We start from the raw sequence: 24,413 nt of genomic DNA on the forward strand, positions 1-24,413 counted from the left end.
AGCGAGTCCAGGACATTTGAACTATGACCCTAATGTCTCAACCTTGGTGTTGGTTCTCACTGAGAGTGGCTGAGAGACGACTTTGCCTCCTCCATACTACTTATTGACTGTCCCAGATTACACAGGCAGGCTCTGCAGTGGGATCCGAGCTCTCCGTAGACTTGGCAACAAGCATGTATGATTCTATTCATGTTTCGGATGAGACTGCAAGAAACCCTGCAGTAGTGGCTCCTTGACCTGCAATGATGGCAATTGGTCCGGCGCCAGACCCCTCTCCCAAGCCCACCCATATCTGACAGTGGTAATGGATCGGTCTCTGCTCGGATTGGTTGGGGTGGGGGTTTGGAGTCACCTGCCTCTGCATCAATCTGTTGAATTTGTGGTCCATTTGCTTGGTGTTGAAGGCCTTACCACTGACCACAAGAGAGGCTGGTGTAGGTTCTTGGAGAGAACACCTCCATGTGGTACTGCAGCAAGCAGGGTATAGTGGTGTCTTGTGTCCTTTGCTAGGGGGCCCTGCGGTTCCGTTTCAGCCTGAGCTGTCAGGGAATTTCCCTGGCCATAAACCACCTGGTGGGGTATTTAAATGTTAGGACCGACTTACTAGATCATCGAGGCATAGCAGATCATGAATGGTAGTTGCACTCAGCGGTGGCGAAGGGTGTCTTCCAGCAGGGGGCAGAACCCTGCATCAAACTTGTTGCCACTGCAGAGAACACACAACTTGCACTGGAGTTCCCAGGAGACACATTCTGCCTGGAGTGGAAATTGGGACTCCTAAATGCCTTCCCACCATAACCTGTTCTGCACCTATTCTTGAAAATAATGAATGGACTGAAGTCATCCTAGTGACTCCGGGTTGGGCTATGAAAGAGTGGTACCCAGAACTTCATGGCATTAACATCGGTCTGATCAGGCTGAGGCGTCTGGAGGATCTTCTGTCACAGCAGCAAGGCAGGATCCTGCCCCTGGGCCTGCTTAAGTGTACACCTCTGTGTGTGAAGATTGAGTAGTTACAGTTGACCACATTTGACCTTCCTCCCATGGTGGATATCATTCTAGCGCCTAGGCATCCATCTACAAAATCTGTTTACAAGAGATGTTGGGATAAGTTTGCCGCCTGGTGTGGTTCCCTCCAGACAAATCAATTTCAAGCAAAGTTATCAGATGTTGTGCTTTTTGTGCTGCCTTTATCTTAGTAAGGTCTTGCTGTGGGAACGCAAAGGTTATTTGTTGGCTTTTTCGTCTTTTTTTGTGTTTACCAAACTAATTGTCTAGTGACAAGTTTGCTTAGAGATTTAGTTCATAGATTCCTACCCAAACCTTTTTGATTGCTGCAGTGGGACTTAATTTGATTATCGTATTCGTCGGGGTCCGGTTTAGAGGATTCTAGCAGGTTGAGAAGCGGGTTGTGAGCGCTGAGGGCGATGTGCCAGGCGCGCTCCAATCCTCCTCCCGAGACCCATGGTGCTAGTAGCGCCCAGTTTTAAAGTGCTGATACACCCCTGAATTTGGGGCTTTTTTGGAATGAGCATTTGCTCTTCTAATTTTTAAGCACTTTTTCACTTTTCCCTTTTTTCACTTTCACGTCCCCAGGTCAGGGTGGACTATTAGAGTGTCCATACCGCCGGGGTATAGTCCTGAAGAATGCCTTGGTGAATACATACCACAAGCACGGCAGAAACATGTTGACTGATTAATTTTAAACTCGTGGTATTTAGCTGAATTTAACCAAATCCTAACAACCTTGGCACTTAAATTCAGACACATATACCACCCACACGTGTCTTAGGGATCACTCATTAAAAGTTTTTTTGATACCCTGTTAGGCACTTTTAATTTTCTATTTTTCACAACACGTCCTCCCCACACGACCAGCTCCGCAGTCTTTCTGGCGTCGCAGCACACCGAAGAGACACTCGGTCTCTTCGGTGGGTCCCGATGATGAAGCATGACACTGACCAGGTCGGTGTGTGAGGGCTTTCCTACTCAATCAGAGTGACTGTGTACAAAAAACCCTCTTATCTCTTTGCTCCACATTCCTGGCAGCCTTGTGACTGACCAGACCTCTCTTCTTTTGTTGTTGGATCTTCTGTCACAGCAGCAAGGCAGGATCCTGCCCCTGGGCCTGCTTAAGTGTACACCTCTGTGTGTGAAGATTGAGTAGTTACAGTTGACCACATTTGACCTTCCTCCCATGGTGGATATCATTCTAGCGCCTAGGCATCCATCTACAAAATCTGTTTACAAGAGATGTTGGGATAAGTTTGCCGCCTGGTGTGGTTCCCTCCAGACAAATCAATTTCAAGCAAAGTTATCAGATGTTGTGCTTTTTGTGCTGCCTTTATCTTAGTAAGGTCTTGCTGTGGGAACGCAAAGGTTATTTGTTGGCTTTTTCGTCTTTTTTTGTGTTTACCAAACTAATTGTCTAGTGACAAGTTTGCTTAGAGATTTAGTTCATAGATTCCTACCCAAACCTTTTTGATTGCTGCAGTGGGACTTAATTTGATTATCGTATTCCTTATTCCTATTTGAGTCGATGCACATATGTCCTTTGCATCTTCTGATTCTCGAACCAGTTTCTCATTGCGATAACATCAGTGCGCCGCATGAGTGAACTGCAAGCTCACTGTTCAGCATCCATTCATTAACATTGTCCTGGATAAACTGGTGTTTAGGACCAGAGCGCCATTTCTGCCAAAGGTTGAGACTCCCTCTCAAGTCGGATGAAGAATAGGAGAGACTTCATCACTTGGACACCAAAAGACACTTGAGGTTTTTTTTTTTTTTTTTTACATCCATCCTGTCGAAGACCATCTGGTGTATGATCAGCTCCTTGTAGGATTCTCTGTGTAAAAGTAAGTTAAGTTTGGGCAGAAAAGGAACACATGTCTAGCTGCATAACACTTTGTATTAAGATGTACTATGCATAATCCAATAAGCAGCCGCCCTACGGGTCTGAGGGCTACTTCGCATAGAACCAAGGCTGCTACCACAGTACATGATCATTTGACAAGTCGCAACATGCGCGTCAACTCTCACGTTAATGAAGCACTACTTCCTTGATGGACCAGTCCGGCCGTGAGGACTCTTTTTCCCTTTTGACACTGCAGAACTTTTTGTTTTTCGCCAATCCACAGATTCCCCACCTTGTGAGAAACTGCTTTGGTATCTGTTCACAAGGTAAGTAATCTGCAGTTAGAAGTATCCATCAGAAGAACAAGTTACTTACCTTTGGTAACACTCTTTCTGGTGAATACTGTATCTAACAGCAGATTCTTTACTGGCCTCCCACCTCCCTGTTGTGGAGAATGGTCTGCCACCTCCTCCCCCCAACTCTAAAAAGGTCACAGTCTAGAGTTCTGCACACTGTCACATTATTCAACTATTGGTCCTTGAGTCAGATGGCGTGGCAGTCAAAAAAGAAACTGATGTCGGAGTTCATGGGTGGTGCGTATATTTGCGGCTCTTATGTCACTTCCGGGGCTGGATGAAGCTGATTCGATGTAGCACCATGCCACCTGTTGGCATGTGAGGGCAATGATGGAAAAAAAGCTCATCGATCCAATCTGGAGCCTCTGGGTATTGACAAGGTGAGGAATCTGGAGTTTCTGACTGTAAGTAACTTCCTCAATGTCTTAACTTCCATTTTAGGCTTGAGCTGCAAGAAGGCATTTAACAAATGGGGCTTGAGAGAGCCAGTGCTATTCCTTATTGCTGCCTTTTCTCATTTGCAACTGTAGCAGATCCGGGCACTCCATACTATTTCTCTTTCAAACCCAGTTATGGTAGTCACTTGTAATTCTGACCAGTCCTTATTGCACTATACTCCTATAGGCATAAACCGAGCACACAATTGTACTTTAAAAAGATATTAAGCTGACGATTGATCAAAACCACTCGTTGGTTGTTTAATGAGTGCTTAATGATCCCTTATTGTTTGAGAAATATTGAGCATTGCCTCTTACGAAAGTGCAGTTTTAGAAAGTAAAATCTTATTGCCAATAGATTACAGCAGGGTAACACACTTGTACACCCTGCAACAGGTGCACATTCCCATAATACATGTGCATGCACGCAGCCACAGCACATGCACGCAGCCACAGCACATGCACGCAGCCACAGCACATGCACACAGCCACAGCGCATGCCCATGTTTGAATCCGCATTGGTAAGTCTCACACTCGCTTACATACAATCTGTGGTATCAAAAGCTGCGCTCCGTCAACTCCACAGTGAGTTCACACTGGTGGTTGAGGGTGCTGGGTCATATACTGCATGTCTGCAAAATCATGCGTCACACCACTTTAGCCAACACTGTAATTCCCACTCTGCATGCCCTCATGTTAGCTATACACCCTCTGTTTACCCTTGATCTGCACACCCAACTGGAAATTGGGCATTTTCAGTAACCTAATGGGCATTATTTGTGTCATTATGAGATCAGCACAACATGATATAAGGTCTTTCAAATCTTAACCAGGCTTTTTTGGCTCTTACTTGGGCTCCTCATCTGCAACCTGATATCATTTGCAACTTCCCTCCACACAATCCGGATATAAATAATGTAGAAGCAACAGCAAGGATTGGGTAGGACGATACAGCCACAGAGCTGAGGCCTGAGGTGTATTCCGCAGTATCTTACCCACCTGTCGACACAAACCGGATATACAAGAACCAGAGGGATTACCGTCGGAGCATTGATTTCAGTGTAATGCAGATGTAAGGGGAAAATGAAATCTGTAAATTTATGAAGTTTGAATTCCCTAAAGTGTACAGATATCCATTTTATTTATATCATTTTTTGCTCCCTTTTTCTAGGATTTCACACTGCACCATTTGGATTGTGTTTGCGAGGAATATAGACGCAAGACATGGAGCATGATTGTAATGAAGCCTGTGTATTTTTTGGAATTTTTATTTGTTCGGCATTTGAAAGATGAACAATGTACCTGCTGTAAATTCACTTGAAGTTATAATGTGATGGCACGCTCACCAGCGACAAAGGAACTATCAAGATGAGCGTCGAGAATTCAGAAGTAAAAGAAAGCTATGGATTGCAGTTGACTTCTTTTCTGGCTGATAAAAATGCCAATAAAGTAACCTATAGCACAAGGGGACCGTCCAGGGTACATTTTGGCACTGGAGTAAATGAGAATGTAGACTCTGAGAGTACAGCAGGGCTGCACCCTAACCTGGGTTCTGAGAATGAAGGTGACACTGAAGGCAGTCATCGTCCCCACGCGGGATTCGTTGAACTGGAGGAAACGATTGACGACACATGTAAGAAAGTTCTTTCGGAGAAAATTGGTCCACCATGCACAGCTTCTTCAAGTACTCCAACATGCACAAATAGTTCACGATCCAACTTAAAGGGACCAGCGTGCCTGGGAGATACCACCAGTCTTCCAAATACTTCACCTGAAAGTGTTATTGAATCTGTGCCTTATGTCCAAACTTTGAATGTTCAAACCTTTGACAAGCACACGTTTGGCCTCCCCTTTGAATGTAAAGACATTGAACGCGAAGAGGCTGGCTGCATCCACATGGAAGTGGATAGAACTCTTGTGTGGAAGCCGCCTGACTCTGAAACCCTGGAACCAATGCTGGTCATTAATGAGGATAGTTTCTCCTCGAGTTTACCCGGGTTTCCATCTGTATTTTGTGATGAAATGCATATGAGAACCGATAGTTTTATTTCAAGTTGCACTGAAAAACCTCAAAGCACATCTGTTTTGGAATCTTCCGATGCCCCAAACGACTCAAGCGATGCGTGTGCAGCATTACCGATGCCGTTAATTGAACGACCATGTATTAACCAAGGTGCAAGCAATTGTTTTACAGAAGATATGGAGTGCATAGACGTTCCACCTCCAAGTGCTGAAACCAAAAGACCAATGCAAACCACAAGATTAGCAGACGAGCGGCCTTGGGGCTTTGCACTTGCTCAGTGTAGTGCGCCGGACAAAAATGACGATCACCACATGGAATGTGATGTCCCTAAGAATGAAACCCCCTTAACTCTAGAAGCATCAAAAAAGGAACAGCTTGTTGTAGAAAGCAAAAGTAAGTGTACGGCACCTGAATCTGTACAGAGTGGTACACGATTAGCATCTTCTACCCATAATCCTGATGATACTTTTTTGATTGGCAGTCCCAGATCAGCAGGAGCCTGTACGTCAACTCCCATACCAGAATCGAAAAATATGCCATTTTTCGTTTCTGGATTGGAAGAAATGACGGAAACTTTTACAGAGAGTACTAAACCAGGTCATGGAAGCTGTGCATCAAAATCTAAAAATTTCTTTGTGACTCCTACCAACAAGACTAAAAAAACAGACATCATTACTTTTCCTAAGCCTAATTTCAAGAATGTGAAGCCAAAAGTAATGACTAGGCCTATACTGCTTTCTAAAGACGCTGTTGCATCAAAGATTTCTCCAAGATCCCCTTCATCGCTGTCTGCTGCATCGTCCCCAGTTACATCGCCTAGGGAGCCCTCTTGTAGTACAAGGCTGGGGAAGAGACCTGCTGTAGATCAAGACTCAAAATCCGAACTAGCCATGGCTAAGCCCCAGCAGCAAGCACTTAATAAGCAGCCCTCATCTAGCCAAGATGTGCACTTAGCAGTCTTTTCCAAACATTTATTGAGTAAGGCGCCAAGAACAGCCACTGCTTTGAAACCCAATTCAGCATGCGCCTCTGCTGCTGGTTCAGCATGTGTTCAGAGCTTGAAAGTAACCGAAAGCAAAACGGAGAAACCAAAACTGCCTCCAAAGCCAATCATTATGACACTGAAACAAGTGGAAGTTGCAAAGAAGGAATGCAGTGGAAACCCGGAGCCACAAATGGGAAGTCTTGGAGCGGCGAAGGAATTGAAATCTAGTGATTCGTCTGAGTGTGTTGCTTCTAAAATGGTAAGCTAAACTATTTAAATTGGTAAATGTGTTTGCTTGTTGGGAACGAGTTGTGTAAACCAGTGCTGTGTAAAATGTGTGTTTTTTTTTAAAAAAAGGTCAGCTGCCAATTTTTTAAAAGGATAACCTTCATTAAGTTTTCAGTGACCCATTATTCGTTCTTGACACCTTGTTGAATTTAAACCTACATGACCTTCCGTCTTCCAGGTGTTTGCGGGGAGTGGGAGGGGGTCCTTCTGCCAGGTTGTAGACAGAGGCACGCATGGCTAAACCATACGTGCCTCTACAATGCCCGAGCAACAAATTTATCTTAACAATGCATTTCTTTACAATGCATGCCTTTACCACACAATTTTGTGGTAGTCATGACTGGTGAAGGGATATGTGTGGGAAAGAGCACACCATAGCAACCCGCCCAAGCCCTAAAAACAACCCCAACCCACGAGCTCTAAAAACAACCCAAGCCCCAAAAAACAACGACTTGTCGAGCCCTAAAAACACCTTTTACAGAGCCCTGAAAACTACCCCAACCACCGAGCCCTAAAAACTAATCCCACTCCTAAAAACTACCCCCAACTGCCCCAAAATCCGACCCCAGTTACCAGACCATGTCCAGGTCTCTCGAGCCTTTCTCTCCCTGCCCATCCATGTGTCTAGACCACGCTCTGCCTTAACCACTCATATGCGTGGTAAATGCATATGTGTGGTTAAGCAAGTGTGGTTCCCCTTGCAGGGAAACGGCATGAGTGGCTTAGCTTGCAATGTAAAGGCTGTTTCCCCTTCTGCCAGCACTGTGTACGGTAAAGGTAGGCTACATCCTCAGTGGAGCTACTTTCTCCAGCAGATAGGACACAACTTCCACACTGCATGAAAGGCTGAAGCCAGGTATTGACAAGAACCTTCATACAACTTTATTTACAGTAAATCTTAAGTGGTCCCTTCAGGCGGTTGATCTAGAATGACTGTATAAGAATTAAAAACCACCTTAGAATTTAACATGCAAAGTTAGTGCCGTATCTTCAGTGGTTTGTCACACCCTACTGATTTGGAGTATCCTTGGGGTTTATTCCTTTCTTGGAAGCAGCATTTGGTAGCTTTGGGGAAGAAGTTGCCAGACCTGGAGTTTTTATACTGTAGTGCCATGAAATGTAGAGTTTGTGGTGGGGTCTAGGTTCACTTGTTCTGTTCAAGGTTGTGATAAGAATATTTTAGATGTTTCTATTCATTTTCTTAAACTTTGGTATTCCATTATAGTATGGCTGAAGACCTTTATTAGGTGGATAGTGTTTATTATGGAAAAACAGTTTATACCACTATACGAATGGTTTAACGTTTTTAAGCTCTAGTTATGGAGAGTCCACTAATACTAGATTATCATTATTTCTTTTAGTGTTTTATAACCTAAGAATATTCTCAATGCATTTATTGTAAGTTTTTTTTTGGTTACGGTGTAGCCCATTTAAGGTTACTCAGCAAATAAATGATTGACGTTCTGTTATTCAATAAAGGGATGCTAGCAAAATGATCTGCAAGCATTGCTTTTTTTTTTACTTCATTCAATTATATTTCTAAAAAAGGTCTACAGATGGATAACCCATTTCTTTCAAGACGGTGATCATTTTAGAACTTGTGCTCGTTAAAGGATTAATGATTTTTTAAAAAACATTTTGAAATGGTGATAATTACATTTTAAAGGGAACCTACAGTTTAAGTACTTTAAGTGTGTTGTTCGTGATTAACTGCCTACACAAAGCACTAGTTTATAATTGTTACTTCCAAGGACATGATGAAGATATTACTTTAATAATGTTTGAAGACAAAGTGATGTGCATCGGATTTTGTCACGAATTTACTACGTAGAGCTAATGTTTTCGGAAACCACATACAGCAAAATACTCTTCAAAAAGTAATGCTCGTATGTCAGGCCGTCGATGTTTATTTCAGGCTTTGGCCCATAGATCAGATACTAGTTCTCACGTTTGCCTTGTCGCTGTGCGGAGAGTACATAAAGTTACTTGCCTGTAACATTAATTATCCAACAAGGTTATCCGTTCCAAGCAGTTTAAATCTGATTCAGGGGCAGATGTATAACCGTTTTTTGCGGTCACAAACGGGAAATTGGCCCGTTTGCGACCGCAGAATTGTTCAACCCCTTGTATAAACTATATTGATTTCAGCATTTATAAAGCGCACACCTGCACATGGGCGCACACCTGTCCATGGGCATCCAGGCGCTTTTGCGAGTCGCTATCCTTTTAAATGCATCCCGTTTTCCTGCAAGGAAAACAAGATGCATTTTTTTAAAAAACTGCTTTATTAAAAAAGCAGTTACAGACATGCTGATCTGCTGATCCCAGCATGCCACCATCCTTGTGAGTGCTAGCCATTCCCAATGGGGTCGCAAATTGCGACTGCTTCATGAATATTAATGAGGCATTCAACTTGCAACCCCATTGGGAATGGAAAACAGTGCCTAAGACACTGTTGTACATTCACTTTTGCAAGTCACAAATTGCGAGTCACAATTTGACCGAATTTGCAACTCACAAATGTGAAAGTACGTATATCTGGCCCTCATTTCCTAGTGTTTCAGCGCTCTGGGATATAAAGGCAGATAAAAGATAGCGAGTTTTACGAGAATTTTAGCATGGTATGCGCCATCTACACCTGCAGCAATTGTGGCTGTTCGGGCTTACTCTAAAGCCATATTTCTTGGTAGGGACAGCATTCAGAGCCTAAAATCACCCTGGCGACACTGGAGAATCCAGACCTGCATTTAAACCTCTTTGTGAAGTGGTCTTCTTTTACCTTGTATGATTACTCTGATCGTGAGCCTTTATCATTGTATACGTACCGCAATGGCTATTTGTTAGGCATGAGGGGGTAGTTTGCTTCAAAATTACACAGCATAGAAAAAGATACAAAAGTGTCACAAGATGAAATTCAATGTATATGCTTGACAGGCTAAGAAACAACATGAAAACCGCAAATTTAGTCCCAGAGATCCTTATCTGCTTGAGAAGGGGAAAATTCATACCAGTTTCCAAGTAGTTATGCAGTTCATAGAGCTATTTTAAAGAGACAGACTTTTGGATTTTTTAAAAGTTTCCTTTTTTGTAGAATTGACTTTTTACATTATATATAAAACATCTTTTAATATATTATAAAAAAGTTTGAAACAAGATGTGCTGGTATAAACAGGCACATCATTAGGCAGCATACATTTTAAGGAACTACCACCTGAACGTAGCTAGCTGTAGGTATCACAGAGTTTTGCAGCATGAATCTTTCAGGATTCACTATGCTTTGCATTATTCCGTCATCTAGTGGTTGGGTCCGGAATTTTAGTATCTCTTCTCTTTTGTTTGGTTTTTGTTGCCCAGGTGGGCGTCGACATACCACCATTTGGTGTCCTTCGTGACGTCGACGTGCTTCCTCCGGAAGCTCCCACCTTTGGTCGCCATCTTCAGATTCTTTTTTCCGCCGTTGGGTCTGGATCAACAGTGAAGGAGCTCCAAAACTTTGGGGAGAAGAATCAACGGAAAATCGAAAAACCATTGAAAATATGACCTGAGAAGACACCGAAGGGCAAGTAATGACCAAAGTCAATGAAAGGAGAGAGAACATCGAAGAATTTGACGTTTCTACGGAGAATGCGCATATAGGGGGCTCCCTGGGTGCAGTGATGGACTAAAATCTGTTTAAATTCTGCGCAAGTACTCGCAAAAGGACCAACACCCAGTTTGCAATCTCTGCCTGCCGCTCGACCATTGAAGCGAGGACTGCAACGCCAGTGCAGTGTTCACCCTGAAAAGAGTAAGGGAGAGGCAAAGAAGAGCAAACTACAACATGCAGTGGCAGGGGACACCTCCATCGCTCCGAGATTTGGTATTCTCCAGCGGAGTGGAAGGCAACATCGCCGAAGGACCGTAGGCTTCTTTAAATAATGAAGGGGGAGGGGGGTGCCTTGCGGGCCCCCGCTAAGCCCCGGGGACCACCACCTTCCCGGGGCTGAAGGGGGGAGGTGTGTGGCCTCCCTCCAGGATCCCTCGATGGCCCTGGGGACCGCCACCCCCCCAGGGAACGGCACCTGCAGTGTCCCAGGGTGCCCAACTTCTGTTTGCTATGGCAGGGTGGGAGCCGCACTGTCATAGCAAACTCTGCTTTGCTTCACTGAAGCAAGAGCAGGGAAACCTGCTCTTGCGTCAATGAAGCAAAGCAGAGCAAATTGCTTCGAGCAAGGGGAGCTGAATGTCTGCACCTCCCCTTGCTCAAAAGCAATGCCGGCTCCTGCAGGAGTTGGGGAGCGGGCGGGACCGTGTGGGCATTGGGGCTTCCCCAACTCAAAGGACCGGACCCGGGGGATGGGGTCACCGGGGCCAGAATCCCGCCCAGGAGGGAAATCACGCGGCCCCCCTTTCAATATAAATAAAAAAAAATAAAAAGGCACAGCCCTGGGGGATGGTGTCTCTGGGGCCAATAGAGGCCTAAGGAGGGGGCCACGCAGCCCCCCTCCTTTAAAAATAAAAATGTGGCCATGCCCCGGGGGATGTGGTCCCCAGGGCCGAAATTGGCCTCCGGAGGAAGGCTGCGAGCCCCCCTTCCTGTTTTTTTTGTTATAAATGTAAAAAAAAGAGCAGGACCTGGGGGATGGGGTCCCCAGGGCCCAAAATAATGTAAAAGAAGGGGGGGGGCACACAGCCCCCCTTGTTAAAGAATTCTTTTTTGTTTAAAAGCCGGCATCACGGTGAGGCCCCATCCCCTCCCCCTCCCTGCAGCACTTAGCAAACACGCCGTCTGGTGTGTTGTAAGTTTAGGAATTAATTCCCCTTGAATACTGAGTGTCCCTGGGGGTCAACAAGCTCACCTGGTACCTCCAGTATGCGCCACAGAGCTGCGTTGCAGAGAGGTGCTCAGAGGCCATGTCCCTTTTTACACCTCCCTGCAACACAGCTCTGTGGCGCCTACTGAAGGTACCTGGTGGGCTAGTTGGCCGCCAGGGATCCTCAGGACTCCAGGGGAATAAATCCCCCAATTTACAACGCGCCAGGGGGAGCGTTTGCACAGTGGTGCAGGGAGGGGGCGGGCCTGACATAGCAAGTGTGCAAACGCACCCCCTGGCACATTGTAAATTGGGGGATTAGGTCCACTTCAATCCTGAGGGTCCCTGGGGGCAAACTAGCCCACCAGGTACCTCCGGTAAGTACCACAGAGCTGCGTTGCAGAGAAGTGGTTGAAGGCCAGGCCCCTTTTTACACCTCTCTGCAACGCAGCTCTGTGGCGCTTACTGGAGTTAAAGAATTTTATTTTTTTTAAAAGCCGGCATCACGGTGAGGCCCCATCCCCTCCCCCTCCCTGCAGCACTCAGCAAACACGCCGTCTGGTGTATTGTAAGTTCAGGAATTAATTCCCCTTGAATACTGAGTGTCCCTGGGGGTCAACAAGCTCACCTCGTACCTCCAGTATGCGCCACAGAGCTGCGTTGCAGAGAGGTGCTCAGAGGCCATGCCCCTTTTTACACCTCTCTTCAACACAGCTCTGTGGCGCCTACTGAAGGTACCTGGTGGGCTAGTTGGCCCTCAGGGACCCTCAGGATTCAAGGAGACTTAATCTCCCAATTTACAATGAGCCAGGGGGTGTGTTAGCACAGTGGTGCAGGGAGGGGCCGGGGCCTGACATAACAAGTGTGCTAACGTGCCCCCTGATGCGTTGTAAATTGGGGGATAAAGTCCTCTTCAATCCTGAGGGTCCCTGGGGGCAAACTAGCCCACCAGGAAACTCCAGTAAGCGCCACAGAGCTGCGTTGCAGAGAGGTGTTCCGAGGGCACGCCCCTTTTTACACCACTCTGCAGACGCAGCTTCTGGTGCACTGCTTGTGGGGCAGTGCGCCAAAAGACGCGTTTGCAGCGTGGTGTAAAAAGTGTGGCCTCAGAACACCTCTCTGCAACGCAGCTCTGTTGCGCTTACTGGATGTATCTGGGGGCTGCTTGGCCATGAGGGACCTTCAGGATTCAAGGGGACTAAATAGGGATGGTATAGTTAGAAATTAGCATTTAAAAAAACCATTGAAATTCATTGAAAAAAAACATAGATTTTAGGCATGTTATAGTTGGAAATGATCTTTAAAAAACCTTTGAAATTCACTGAAAGAACCATAGGTTTCAGGCAGGTTATAGTTAGTTGGACATTTCTCTTTTTACAAAACCATATAAATGTCCTCGTTCTAGTTAGTTAAGCTAACTATAGCTTGTGCACCCGCAATGCACTACTCATGACATCATATATTACATCATTCATGACATGGTCAGTGATATCACTGATTAATATATTTTATATATATATATATATATATATATATATATATATATATATATATATATATATATATGTACATTTAAAAGCGCATCAGACAAAAGATAAATCTAATTGTACAAAATAAGATTATAAACAGTGTACAACGTGCACATACAAAATTTGTGGAAATAGTAAAAGAAAGTTGGAATGTGCACCTACATGGCCTACGCAGCTGTTAGGCATCATAAGGTTCGGGGTTGAGATGGTCCCTGTAGTTGCACACTGTTGGAAAAGCAGACATTTAGGATTGCTTTTTAACCTTTTTTAAAGATTTTAAATACATTAGATCAAATCTGTAGCCAACTTTACTTACTATGTCCAGGGACTACGTACAAGAACACACCTACTTGATTCCCAGTAACTGTGCATGTTATAGGCGCTCGAGCGGAATGGTGTTTTAGTCCAGGGTTGTTGTTATGATGCAACCATATCGGGATCACATGATAAGTGGCCCTAAGTTTGTATCATAATCGCTGCTTAACCAACCATGTTCTGTTTGGCACTTTATATATTTATATTTGTATTGCACTTTGTATATTTACTTAACTTCCAAGGCAAACGTAAACCGAGATCAATCTCTTTGTTGGGTTCAGTAAGGTTGCATACGCTACAGTGCTCGCAGGGATAGTGACCTTTCACCTCTGGCAGACTTAGCGCATTCTGTCTTTTATTCGGTGCTCTTCGGGTTGAATCTAGGTCTTGTGTGGACGAATGAGTCTTGCAGACTTGCTCTCTTGTGGAAAAATAAAGGATAGTCCCATTGTCTAGTGTCTACATTGCGTATGCGCCAGTTACGTTAGATGATTTTTTTTATAGTCCGATGCAACCGTTATATGTGGTCACACATACCAAGTGAGGTTCTTCCTTATGTGTTATTGGAGTTTCCAATAGGGCCCATAAGGTAGATTTTCCTCTATGAAAATCTACCTTATGGGCAGTTCCTACATCTTCGTTGGAACTACAGCCAGATTAATAATTTTAAACACCAGGCAGAATTACTTGTGGACAAACTAAGAACACGTAACTAGCCGGAACACACAATTCCGAAAACCATGAAAAGAGCTAGAAGCCATTAACGTGAGGTCCTCTTGGAAACTCCAGTAAGACAAAAGGAAGAACCTGATGTCGTATCGCCATACCTGTCCTGTCCATAACCCAGGAACAGGCATAGCAGGAAGCGGAAAGGATGGGGTTTGAGGGGCAAGCCAGCAGTGTGCGCAGCGATCGAGGAAATAAAGATGTGCCAAATCTCCCTCTAGTGTCCCACGTGTTTCTTGGTGCGGGGGCACAGCGGGGAACATGAAAACTGGCGACGAGGGTGGATTGGACACCCCCCTCTATCCTGTACGTACAGCGCTACCGCGAGTGGAAAAATGGAGCGCTACTACAATCAGCAAGGTGAGAGCGCGGGTGGCTGCTGGAGCGCTAACACGGCATACCCCCTGGGAAGAGCTCAGAGTCTGAGGACATATTTAAAGCCTGAATTAACTCGATAATGTCACTACAGGATAGCTGCTGGCAAGAGTCACATTGGCGGGCATCTTAAGATCAGGCACCACCCATTAACTAAGCCTGGTTCTCAACACGGTGGCCATTTTTATGTCGGGCAACACCCAGAAAAGCACCCCAGAGCCGGCTGAAAGCGCGACTAAGGTCCCTAGACGCCAGTGGGGTAATTGATGCACGGAGGGAAGCCATTTAAAGTCAGGCACCACCAGAAAGTACCCCAGAGCCTGCCAGAAGTGCGACGGAGGCCTATAGACTCCAGTGGGGTACCTTGAAGAACAGAGTGAGGCCACAGACGGCCTATCATGTCTACACAACTCGACTTGTGACAACATGCGGTGACTGGCTCTGCGCCCGCCGCCCCACCGCCTGTGCCAACGTTCATGGGAGAATCATTTCTCCGTCCTCCCGAACCTTTAATACTGATGTCTGGAAACAGCATGGGCCCCAAATGGAAGAGTTGGCTTGAAATTTCGAGGATTTCATGAAGGGGTCCCAAGTCTGAGATCCTGACCAGCAACTCATCGCGTTACGAAACTTAGTGGGCACAGATGTTGGACAAATCAAATCACTAAAGAACTGCCCCCGGCTAATGCAGCGTCTTAAAATGACCTGAGAGAAGACCTTAAGAGAAAGTTCCTTCACAAGCAGGACCTCGACATTGAGCGCCACACATTCAATCTTGCATCACAAGTGCTAGATGAACCCATGAGCGATTTCGTCTCTCGTCTTAAACGTCTGGCTCACTATTGCGAATTCCAGAATTTTAGCATGGAAGATTCACTACGCCTACGCATCATTGATGGGTGTCAGTCGGAATCACTACGCCGTTGACTACTAAAAAAGCACTACTCTCTCGAAGACATAGAAGAGCTCACCTGATTAAATGACTAAGCGCAGGAGCATGCAAAACAAATGGAAGCCAGCGAAATGGAAAAGACAGAAAAAAGAGATCAGGCCCTCCGCGTACAATCTTAGACTGAACCGAGACGTCGTTCAGACCATCAGCAGTCTGGAAGATCCAAGAAATCATTCCATGCTAGATCACCACGCGGCGGATACAAAACCAGTCACTCCCGAAGATAACCGTCGCAGTGTTATTGGTGTGGGCACGACTACCCTCACACGGGCCCATGTCCAGCCATCGGGCAACAATGCCACAGGTGTGGGAAAGACAACCATTTTGAAGCTGGCTGACAAACCAGTCGTAATGAAACAGGACCGGTTAAGCGAAGCACAGGGTCACGTCACCATGTCAGAGCCATACAATGAAGAAGAGACAGATCAAAGAGCTCGTCATGGTCCAGTACCCAGTCCCACAGATTATCTCGATCTCAAAGTTCGACGTCCAGAGAGTCATCTGCACTTACTCCAATATCGCAAGACAGTGACGAATATGTATACATGATGGCAGATCCAGACATACTAAAAAAGTATCCACGGTTAGACATTCAGATGGGAAAACACTCTGCCAAGTTCATTCTAGACACAGGCGCACCGCTTAACTACATTTGTGCCACCGAGTACCAGAGAATGAAACCAAAACCAAAACTGGAACCAGCCGCAGTACGAGTCTACACATGGATGTCCAGAAAACCACTGCCGTGTCTGGGAGAGTTCCCACAATACTGACCTACAAAGACACGACTATCCAAGCCTGCGTCCACGTGATGGAATGTCCCAAAACAGAGGATTGCCTTCTCAGTCTACCGACTGCGGAACGTTTCAAGCTGGTGGAGATCCAATCCAGAGTGGATGACTTGCCAGATATCAGCATGTTCCTGAAGCTGTTCAGTGGTCTAGGGAAACTAGCCCACTTCAAGGTCGAATTGCACATCAATGAGCAAGTACCACCAGTGGCGCAGTATCACAGAAAAGTTCCGTTTCACTTACAGCAAGCGGTAGATGATGAACTTCAAGACCTACTACGGGCAGACATGATAAAACGCTCGACTGGGCCCACCCCATGGGAGTTGCCAGTAGTAGTTGTGCCCAAGAGAGGACAGGACAACAAAGTACGCCTATGTGTTGATATGCGAGCCCCAAACACAGCTATCGAAAGGGAGCGGCATCTAGGACCCCACATCAGCGACATGATCACCCGCCTGAACGGAGCAACTGTCTTCTCAAAACTAGATCTCAAAAAGGGGTACCACCAACTGGAGCTGCACGATAAATCAAGATATATCACCACGTTCACTACACACACAGAACTTTTTCAATACAAGCGCCTTAATTTCGGGATCTTGGTGGCAGCCAAGATTTTTCAGGAAGCTGTCCGGCGAGTATTCCAGCACATCCCGAACGCATTGACCTACAGTGATGATATTCTGGTGTTTGGAGAGACTCTGAAAGACCACAACAAGGCCTCAGACCAAGTGTGCCTCGCTCTCCTGGACTCTAACCTCACAATCAGACAAATGTGAATTTCAAAAATCAACAATCAAATTCTGTGGACATATCTTCTCAAAGGAGGGTAGGAGACCAGACCCTGAGAAAGTTTCAACATTATCCGACACCTCACAACCGCAAGATGTCAGTGACGTCCGCTCGTTTCTGGGCATGGCTAGCTACTGCGCCTCATACATCCAGGTTTATGCGACAATCAGCTACCCACTACGAGAACTGACACGACAAGGGCAGAGTTTTCGCTGGTCGGATAAGTGCGAACAAGTGTTCAATTAAATCAAGACTGCTGTGAGCTCGGCCATCCACTTGGCATATTTCAACCCCAAACGGAAGAATGAAATCACGGTAGACACCAGCCCCATTGGCCTAGCTGCCATTCTAGCACAATATGATGACAAAGAAGATCAACGTGACATTGTCGCATATGCCAGTCGCAGTCTCACTGACACAGAAAAAACATACACTCAGTCAGAAAAAGAGAGCCTGGCAGTTGTATGAGCCTGTGAACACTTCCACCTTTTCGTCTATGGCAAGCACTTTTGCTGAATTTGCGAGACCCCTAAATTTCAAGCACCGAAAGATCACTCCTCTGTGGCCTCAGGCCAGTGGGATGGTCGAGCGATTCCTGGCTACCATAAAAGACAATGCAACAAGCTGAACTAGCTCATCGTGACATTCAGCCAGCTTTAAATGAAGTGTTACGGGCGTACAGGACCACGACACACAGCACCACCAATCAGTGTCCTGCCACCCTGATGCTGGGGCGAATCCCACGTATGCCGTCGCACAATCCAGATTCACGAATTCGGACCATGAAACACTGATAGAACTTGGTCGAAACAAGAAAGCAAAAATGAAAGAATATGCGGACCACCGTAGACCTGCCAGAAGGTCTGACATCCGAGAAGGTGACTGGGTGTTAGTGAAGCAGGAAAGGAAAACCAAGGCTGACAACCACTACTGCGCCCAGCCACTACACGTAATCAAGAAGAAAGGGACCATGATCACAGTCGAATCAGGAATCAAAACAACAACCAGAAATGTGTCACACTTCAAGAGATGTAGCCCTACAGTGTCCTCGAGCTCAAGACTTAAACTGGGACACTAGTGACTCAAGTCAAGAGAATGACAAATATGAAGAACCCCAACCAACACCCGAAGCCAGTGACAGTAAAGAGAGGCGTCTCTCCATCCGACCACGAAGCTGCCGACCACTGAGAACTGTATGAAAGCCCACCCGACTCATTGAAGAACATTGAAAATAGATTGAGAACCTTTAAAATACAAAAGGGGGAGATGTTGTTTCGCCAATGCCTGTCCTGTCCGTAACCCAGGACCAGGCATGGCAGGAAGCGGACAGGGTGGGGTTTGAGGGGCAAGCCGGCAGTGTGCACAGCGATCGAGGAAATAAAGACGTGTTAAATCTCCCACTGGTGTCCCCCGTGTTTCTTGGTGTGGGGGCACAGCGGGGAACATGAAACCTACCTTGGTATGTGTGACCACGTGTAACGTTTCATCTGATCATATCAAGAAAATCATCAAATGTAACTTGCATATACTCAATGTAGGCACTAGACAATGGGAATATCCGTTTGGCTCTTTTAGTAAAAGTGAGGTGTACCACGAGTCAAAGGATTCCTTTTGAAACAGATGCTATTCTGAGTCCTCCAGTAAGGAGGTGTTCTGCGCTTTACATATTTCAGTATTTGTCATATTAATTCAGCCATTTTATGATACTTGGCTGATTTTACTGTTCGTTGGTGCATTCTGAGCTGCAGAATGGTCTCACAAGCTTCAAGAGACAATTAAAAGAATTTCTCCTCAACCGTCCTCTTTATCCCTCTGGACCATAGCCACACTACATTGCTCGTAGCCCCCTACTGACGCTCACCGCTGCCGCAAAGCTTTTCAATGATCTGATCCTCAACTCCTCAAACGAACTCCCCTTCTCTCTCTGAAGGGAACTTCTACCATGATATATTAAACCGAGAAACGCCCAGAATCTAGGTTTATTAATGTACTGTGACTGTTTGTTTCTATTCATGTACGTTGATGTAAAGGAGGGCGTGGCTTGGGCGCCGATGGCGATGGTCGCCTGAGAGCTCGGCTCCGGGACTGAGCCCGGGTTTATCCTGTAAATCGGAGGCTGCGGGGCACCCCAGACCCCGCATTCTGCTGAGCGGACCGACGACGACCTGCCGGGGCCCCTGGTGGGGCTCGGATGAGGGTTGCTCCGGAGTAAAACCGAAGTTTGCGGAGTCGCGGAGTGCGACCCAACATGGCGCCCGGACTTCTTTGTCCCCCTGGTCGGACCCACTGACTTGGAGGAGCGTCGCGAGCAGTGACTTGCGCCCGACTTCGCCATCCCCGGCTGCTCTGTGCACTGGCTGTCTATTGGATTGGACTTCCCACAACGAGTTTGCACTCGGTTGGGTGGCCGGGTGGATGCCCACGTTATAGGGGACCCCGGGAGCGGACGCCTTGTGACCCAGGCGGTGGCCCGTCTCGCGACTCCGCACCTAGCTACGTCTTCCCGGCCGGTCCACTTCCATGGGAGGCGCGACACTTTGGCGCCACACGTCGTCCGGTGGAGTTGGTGACCCTCACCCCGGATCTCTAGCGGGTGAGCGGGCCTGCCCGGCTCGACGACGGTTGTCTCCGCCCCCTCATCGGTGCCCTCGGACCCCGTGGCGGTGGCGTGAGCTGAAGCGGAGAAGTCTCCATAGGCCCTGGAGAAGGAGGTCTCCCACACTCGATTTGAGGATCAGTAACCGGGAGGGTCGTGGTCGACATCTACACCCGGAGACGCCTACTCCGGGACTTTCACGGAGTGCCCCCGGCGACATGGGGAAACCTAGAGGAGCCAAGGGGACTACCCCGACCGCCTCGGACTCGGAAGCCCAGGACAAAGAGGAGCATGGGGACCCAAAGAGTTCTGGTGGCGCGTCGATGCAACAGCAGTTCGACCGCGTCCTAGAGGCGATAACGACCACGAGATCGGCCCTCCAACAGGACATTGCCCAGGTGGCGGCGAGCCTAGGCCTCCTCAGAGCGGACCATGGCAAACTTTCGGACCGGGTCAAGGAAGTGGAGAGCTCGGTGAAAACCTTGGAGCCGGCGCAGCGAACCTTGGCTGCGACGATGAAGGATGCCCTGTCCCGAATTGCGACCCTGGAGCAGAGAGCGGAGGATGCGGAAGGCCGCAACAGGAGGAACAACATTCGTGTAGTGGGCCTCCCGGAAAAGATCGAGGATGGCGACATGGTGACGTACTTGGAGACCTGGCTCCGTGACACGGTGGCCCCGGAGGGGCTATCCTCCTTCTACACTCTGGAGCGTGCCCACAGAGTCCCGGCACGGCCACCGCAACAGGGACGCACCCCGAGGCCGGTGGTGGCGCGATTATTGCACTTTCGGGACAGGGACTTAATCCTCAACGCCGCCAGACATAATGGTCCATTCAAAGTGGCGAACAGTCAGGTGAACATCTTTCCGGATTACACCTACGAGACTCAACGCAAGCGTTTCTCCTTCCTGGCGGTCAAGCGCGAGCTCAGGAGCGAGGGCATCCAGTACTCGCTCCTCTACCCTGCAAGGCTCCGCATCATAGTCGATGACAAAACTCAGTTCTTCGACACCCCGGAGGATGTCTGTGCCTGGCTCGAGCTTTACAGGACAGGGAGAGATGGCTTCGGCTCCTCGTCCCAACAGGCAGATGAGCCGGAACAGAGACGGCGATCCAGGAGGATCAGGAATCGCCGCGGCCGCATGGGAGGGCCCTCAACTGTAGAGACGTCGTCGGAGCGGAGGGGGGTGTTGGAAGTGTTGTCGGAATTGTCGGGTGCACGGAACGAAGCCATTGAGGAGGAGGAAAACCTGGGTGAAGAGGAGGCACCATCGGAATCGGAGGACTCAGTGACTGATAGTGCCCATACACCGGTAATCACACCGAAATCGGTGGAGGACCTTTTGGATGGACAAGGGTAATGGGGTGTGCTGCCTTATTTTGGGTGGGGGCCCGGCAGGGGGGAGGCGGTTGCCGTCCATTGCTGCTGACATGGAGGGTGGGAGGGGGGGGTGCCCCTGTTTCTGCCCCGAGAGAGGTTTTTGGCACTGTTTAGGGCTTGATATAGTCCTGGTGGCCTGAGCGCCGAGGGCCCACTGCCTCCGCCCGGCCCGCACCTGGCCCTTAAGGCCTTCCTACGGTGGCGACCGTGGGATTAGTAGGGGTTATTGGGTTGCTGGAAGGCGAGGTTTGGATGGGATCTAGATGGTGCAGTTTGGGTCCTGTTCTGGGGTGGGTGGGTGAGGGTTTGGTTCGTTCTTGGGTTGTTTGGTTTTGGTTGGGGAAAATGGCCGCCTTCAGTGCTGGGAGGAATGATGTCTTTTCTTTGTGGGGACCCGGATGGGGTGACTGTGCGAGAACGTCATGGGACAATGGCTGATGTTGCTAACTTGAAATGTGTCACTTGGAACGTAAGGGGGCTTCATACTATGTCCAGGCGCCACAAGGTCCACGCTTATTTAGTGCGTAGGGGAGTGCAAATGGCGCTGCTGCAGGAAACTCATCTGAACAAGGCGGAAGGGGCGGCGCTACAGCGTAGATGGCGGGGGCCGGTCTTTTCCACGTCGTACTCCGCTTATGCCAGAGGGGCGCTCATATGGATCAGGGCAGGGATCCCCTTCCAAGTCACGAGAACAGTGATAGACCCGGAGGGGCGTTATGTGGCCATCTCGGGCACTCTAGGAGGGAGGGACTTGAACGTTTGCTGTGTGTATGCTCCTAACATAGACCAGACTGCCTTCCTTTCCAGGTTATCGGGCTCGTTGGCCCACTTCTTCTCCGGGCCCCTTCTGCTTGGAGGAGACTTCAATTCTGTAGTGGACGTAGACATTGATCGCTCGCATCCGCCGCTTCCCGATTCTCCGGTTCGTCGCACAGCTAAGGGTCGTCAGGATTGGCAGACCCGCTGGGGTTTGACGGACATCTGGAGAGCGCATCACCCCGCATCTAGGGATTATTCATATTTCTCGAGCCTTCATGAGTTGCATGTCAGACTTGATGGCTTTCTTGGGTCGCCCGAACTGGTTTCGGCAGCGGTCCGATCTGAGTACTTGTCCAGGACCATTTCGGACCATAACCCCCTCCTGCTGGACCTTCGCTGGTTCCCCGGACCGCCGGCGGTGCCCACCTGGAAGCTGCGACCCGAGAACCTTGAGGACAGTGTTTTCAGGGCGGACCTGGGGGACAAGGTATTAGAATATTTTGCATCCAACGGCGGCACCGCGAGTACCAGAGCGTTAGAGTGGGATGCTTTTAAGGTAGTGGTGAGGGGTTACTGTATTTCTAAGAAGGTGGGCATGAGGCGCGTTATCCTAGCTGACTTAGACGCAGCGGATCGGAAACTCCGCGAGCTCGAACTTCGCCGCCCGGGACACCCGGAATTGCAAATACAAACGGCGGAGGCGAGGGAAAAGGTGGCCGCAGAGGTCCAACGGCTCCGCTGTTTTGACTATAAGGCCTACACGGTCCGATCCATCGCGGAGGGAGACAGATCGAGCGCGTTGTTGGCGTGGTTGGCAAACCCTACGCGCCAGTCCCAATTGACGACAAGTATGCGTAAGGCAGACGGAACCGAGGTACACACCCAACCGGAGATTCTTAGCTGCTTCCGGCAGTATTACGAATGTTTATACCGTAGTCGCTCCGCATGAGACCCTGACCGGCTTGATGATTATCTACGTCCACTGGAGCTCCGCACGGTGGAGCAAGAAGTGGCGAAAGCCCTGGGATCCGACATTGAATTGGGGGAGATCCGCGGGGCCATTAAACGGATGGCGAGAAACAAGACCCCGGGCCTGGATGGCCTGCCGGTGGAGTTTTATGCAGCTTACGCTGACCTCCTAGCCCCTCGACTATTGGTGGTCTACAGGGAGGCGAAGAGGCTGGGGCGACTCCTGAGCTCGATGTGTGAGGCGTTGGTGGTTCCTCTCCTTAAACCAGGCCGAGACTCGTCCGACCCGGGGTCTTACCGTCCCCTATCGATGCTGACGGTGGACTATAAAATACTGAGCAGCATCTTGGCCTCGAGGCTGCTGGGACACATGAGTTCCCTGGTGCATGAAGACCAGGCTGGTTTCATCCCACGGCGGAACACGACTATGAATATTCGCAGATTGTTCCGTTTGCTAGGGGAACCATTCGTGGATGCCCCGTCCCCGGTCGTCCTGTCGGTGGACCTAGAGAAGGCTTTTGATAGCCTGGAGTGGGACTACCTCTGCTCGGTGCTGCGGAGATTCGGCCTCGGGGAGGGCTTCATCAGGTGGACCGCGGTTCTATATGCCTCTGCATCGGCCAGGGTCAGGGCGGGACCACTGATTTCCTCGCGGTATCCGGTAGAACGAGGCACGCGGCAAGGGTGTTCATTGTCCCCGCTTCTCTTTGCGCTGGCGGTGGAGCCACTCGCGCTGCACCTTCGATCGGGAGCCCACTATACGGGCTTGTGGACACCTGCGGGCCCGCATTATGTTTCGCTGTATGCGGACGACCTGTTGCTCTTCCTGGAGGACCCGCTCGACGCTTTACGTGGAGCGGCGGTGGCGCTCACAGAGTTCGGGGAGGTCTCGGGCCTCCGAGTGAACTGGCCCAAGACCTGTCTTTTTCCGATACGCAGGGGCACTCCCGCCCCTGCCCTAAGTAGGGAGATTAGGTGGGAACCCGACTGCTTCAAATACCTCGGGGTATTTGTATACCACGACCAGCCCGACCTCCTAGATGGGAACATTGCCCGCAGCATTCGAGCACTCCGAGGCAGCATGGCCTTTTGGGCCACGCTGCCGCTCTCGGTGGCGGGACGGATCGCCCTGCTTAAAATGGTGGCGCTTCCCCGGCTATTATATTACTTCCGGACTCTACCGATCTGGGTCCCGCCGGCCACGTTTCGACTGTTACGCTCCATGGTGGTCGGATTCCTCTGGGGTTCGGGCCGCCGGCGGGTGGCCCTCAAAACCCTGATGAGGCCGAAAGACGAGGGGGGGCTCGCGGTGCCGGACTTTGAAAAGTATTATCTGGCGGCGCAGCTCCAGACCTACACCCAGGAGATCGCCAGGGAATTCCGGGGCCCGGAAGACGGGAGGGGGACGGGCATGGCCAGGCATGTTCTATCCTTTATAGCGCTGCGACAACGTTTGGCCCTGCGGGACTTGACGATGGAGGAGCGGACTATC

The 24,413-nt window shown here is 48.7% G+C and overlaps 1 protein-coding gene across 4 annotated transcripts in view; it reads left to right on the forward strand.

Annotated features, from left to right (window-relative positions):
- The window catches only part of MTUS1 (microtubule associated scaffold protein 1), a 1,045,260-nt gene that overhangs the window by 314,455 nt on the left and 706,392 nt on the right, over window positions 1–24,413 (forward strand). For all 4 annotated transcript variants that reach the window (XM_086962577.1, XM_086962579.1, XM_086962578.1 and 1 more), the window contains exon 2: window positions 4,822–6,917. In XM_086962577.1, coding sequence (XP_086818703.1) covers window positions 5,019–6,917 — 1,899 coding nt within the window. In that variant the 5' untranslated portion in view covers window positions 4,822–5,018. The remainder of the gene's footprint in view (window positions 1–4,821; window positions 6,918–24,413) is intronic.

Source organism: Lissotriton vulgaris, chromosome 3_1 (assembly GCF_964263255.1).
Source record: "Lissotriton vulgaris chromosome 3_1, aLisVul1.2, whole genome shotgun sequence".
Lineage (NCBI taxonomy): Eukaryota > Metazoa > Chordata > Amphibia > Caudata > Salamandridae > Lissotriton > Lissotriton vulgaris.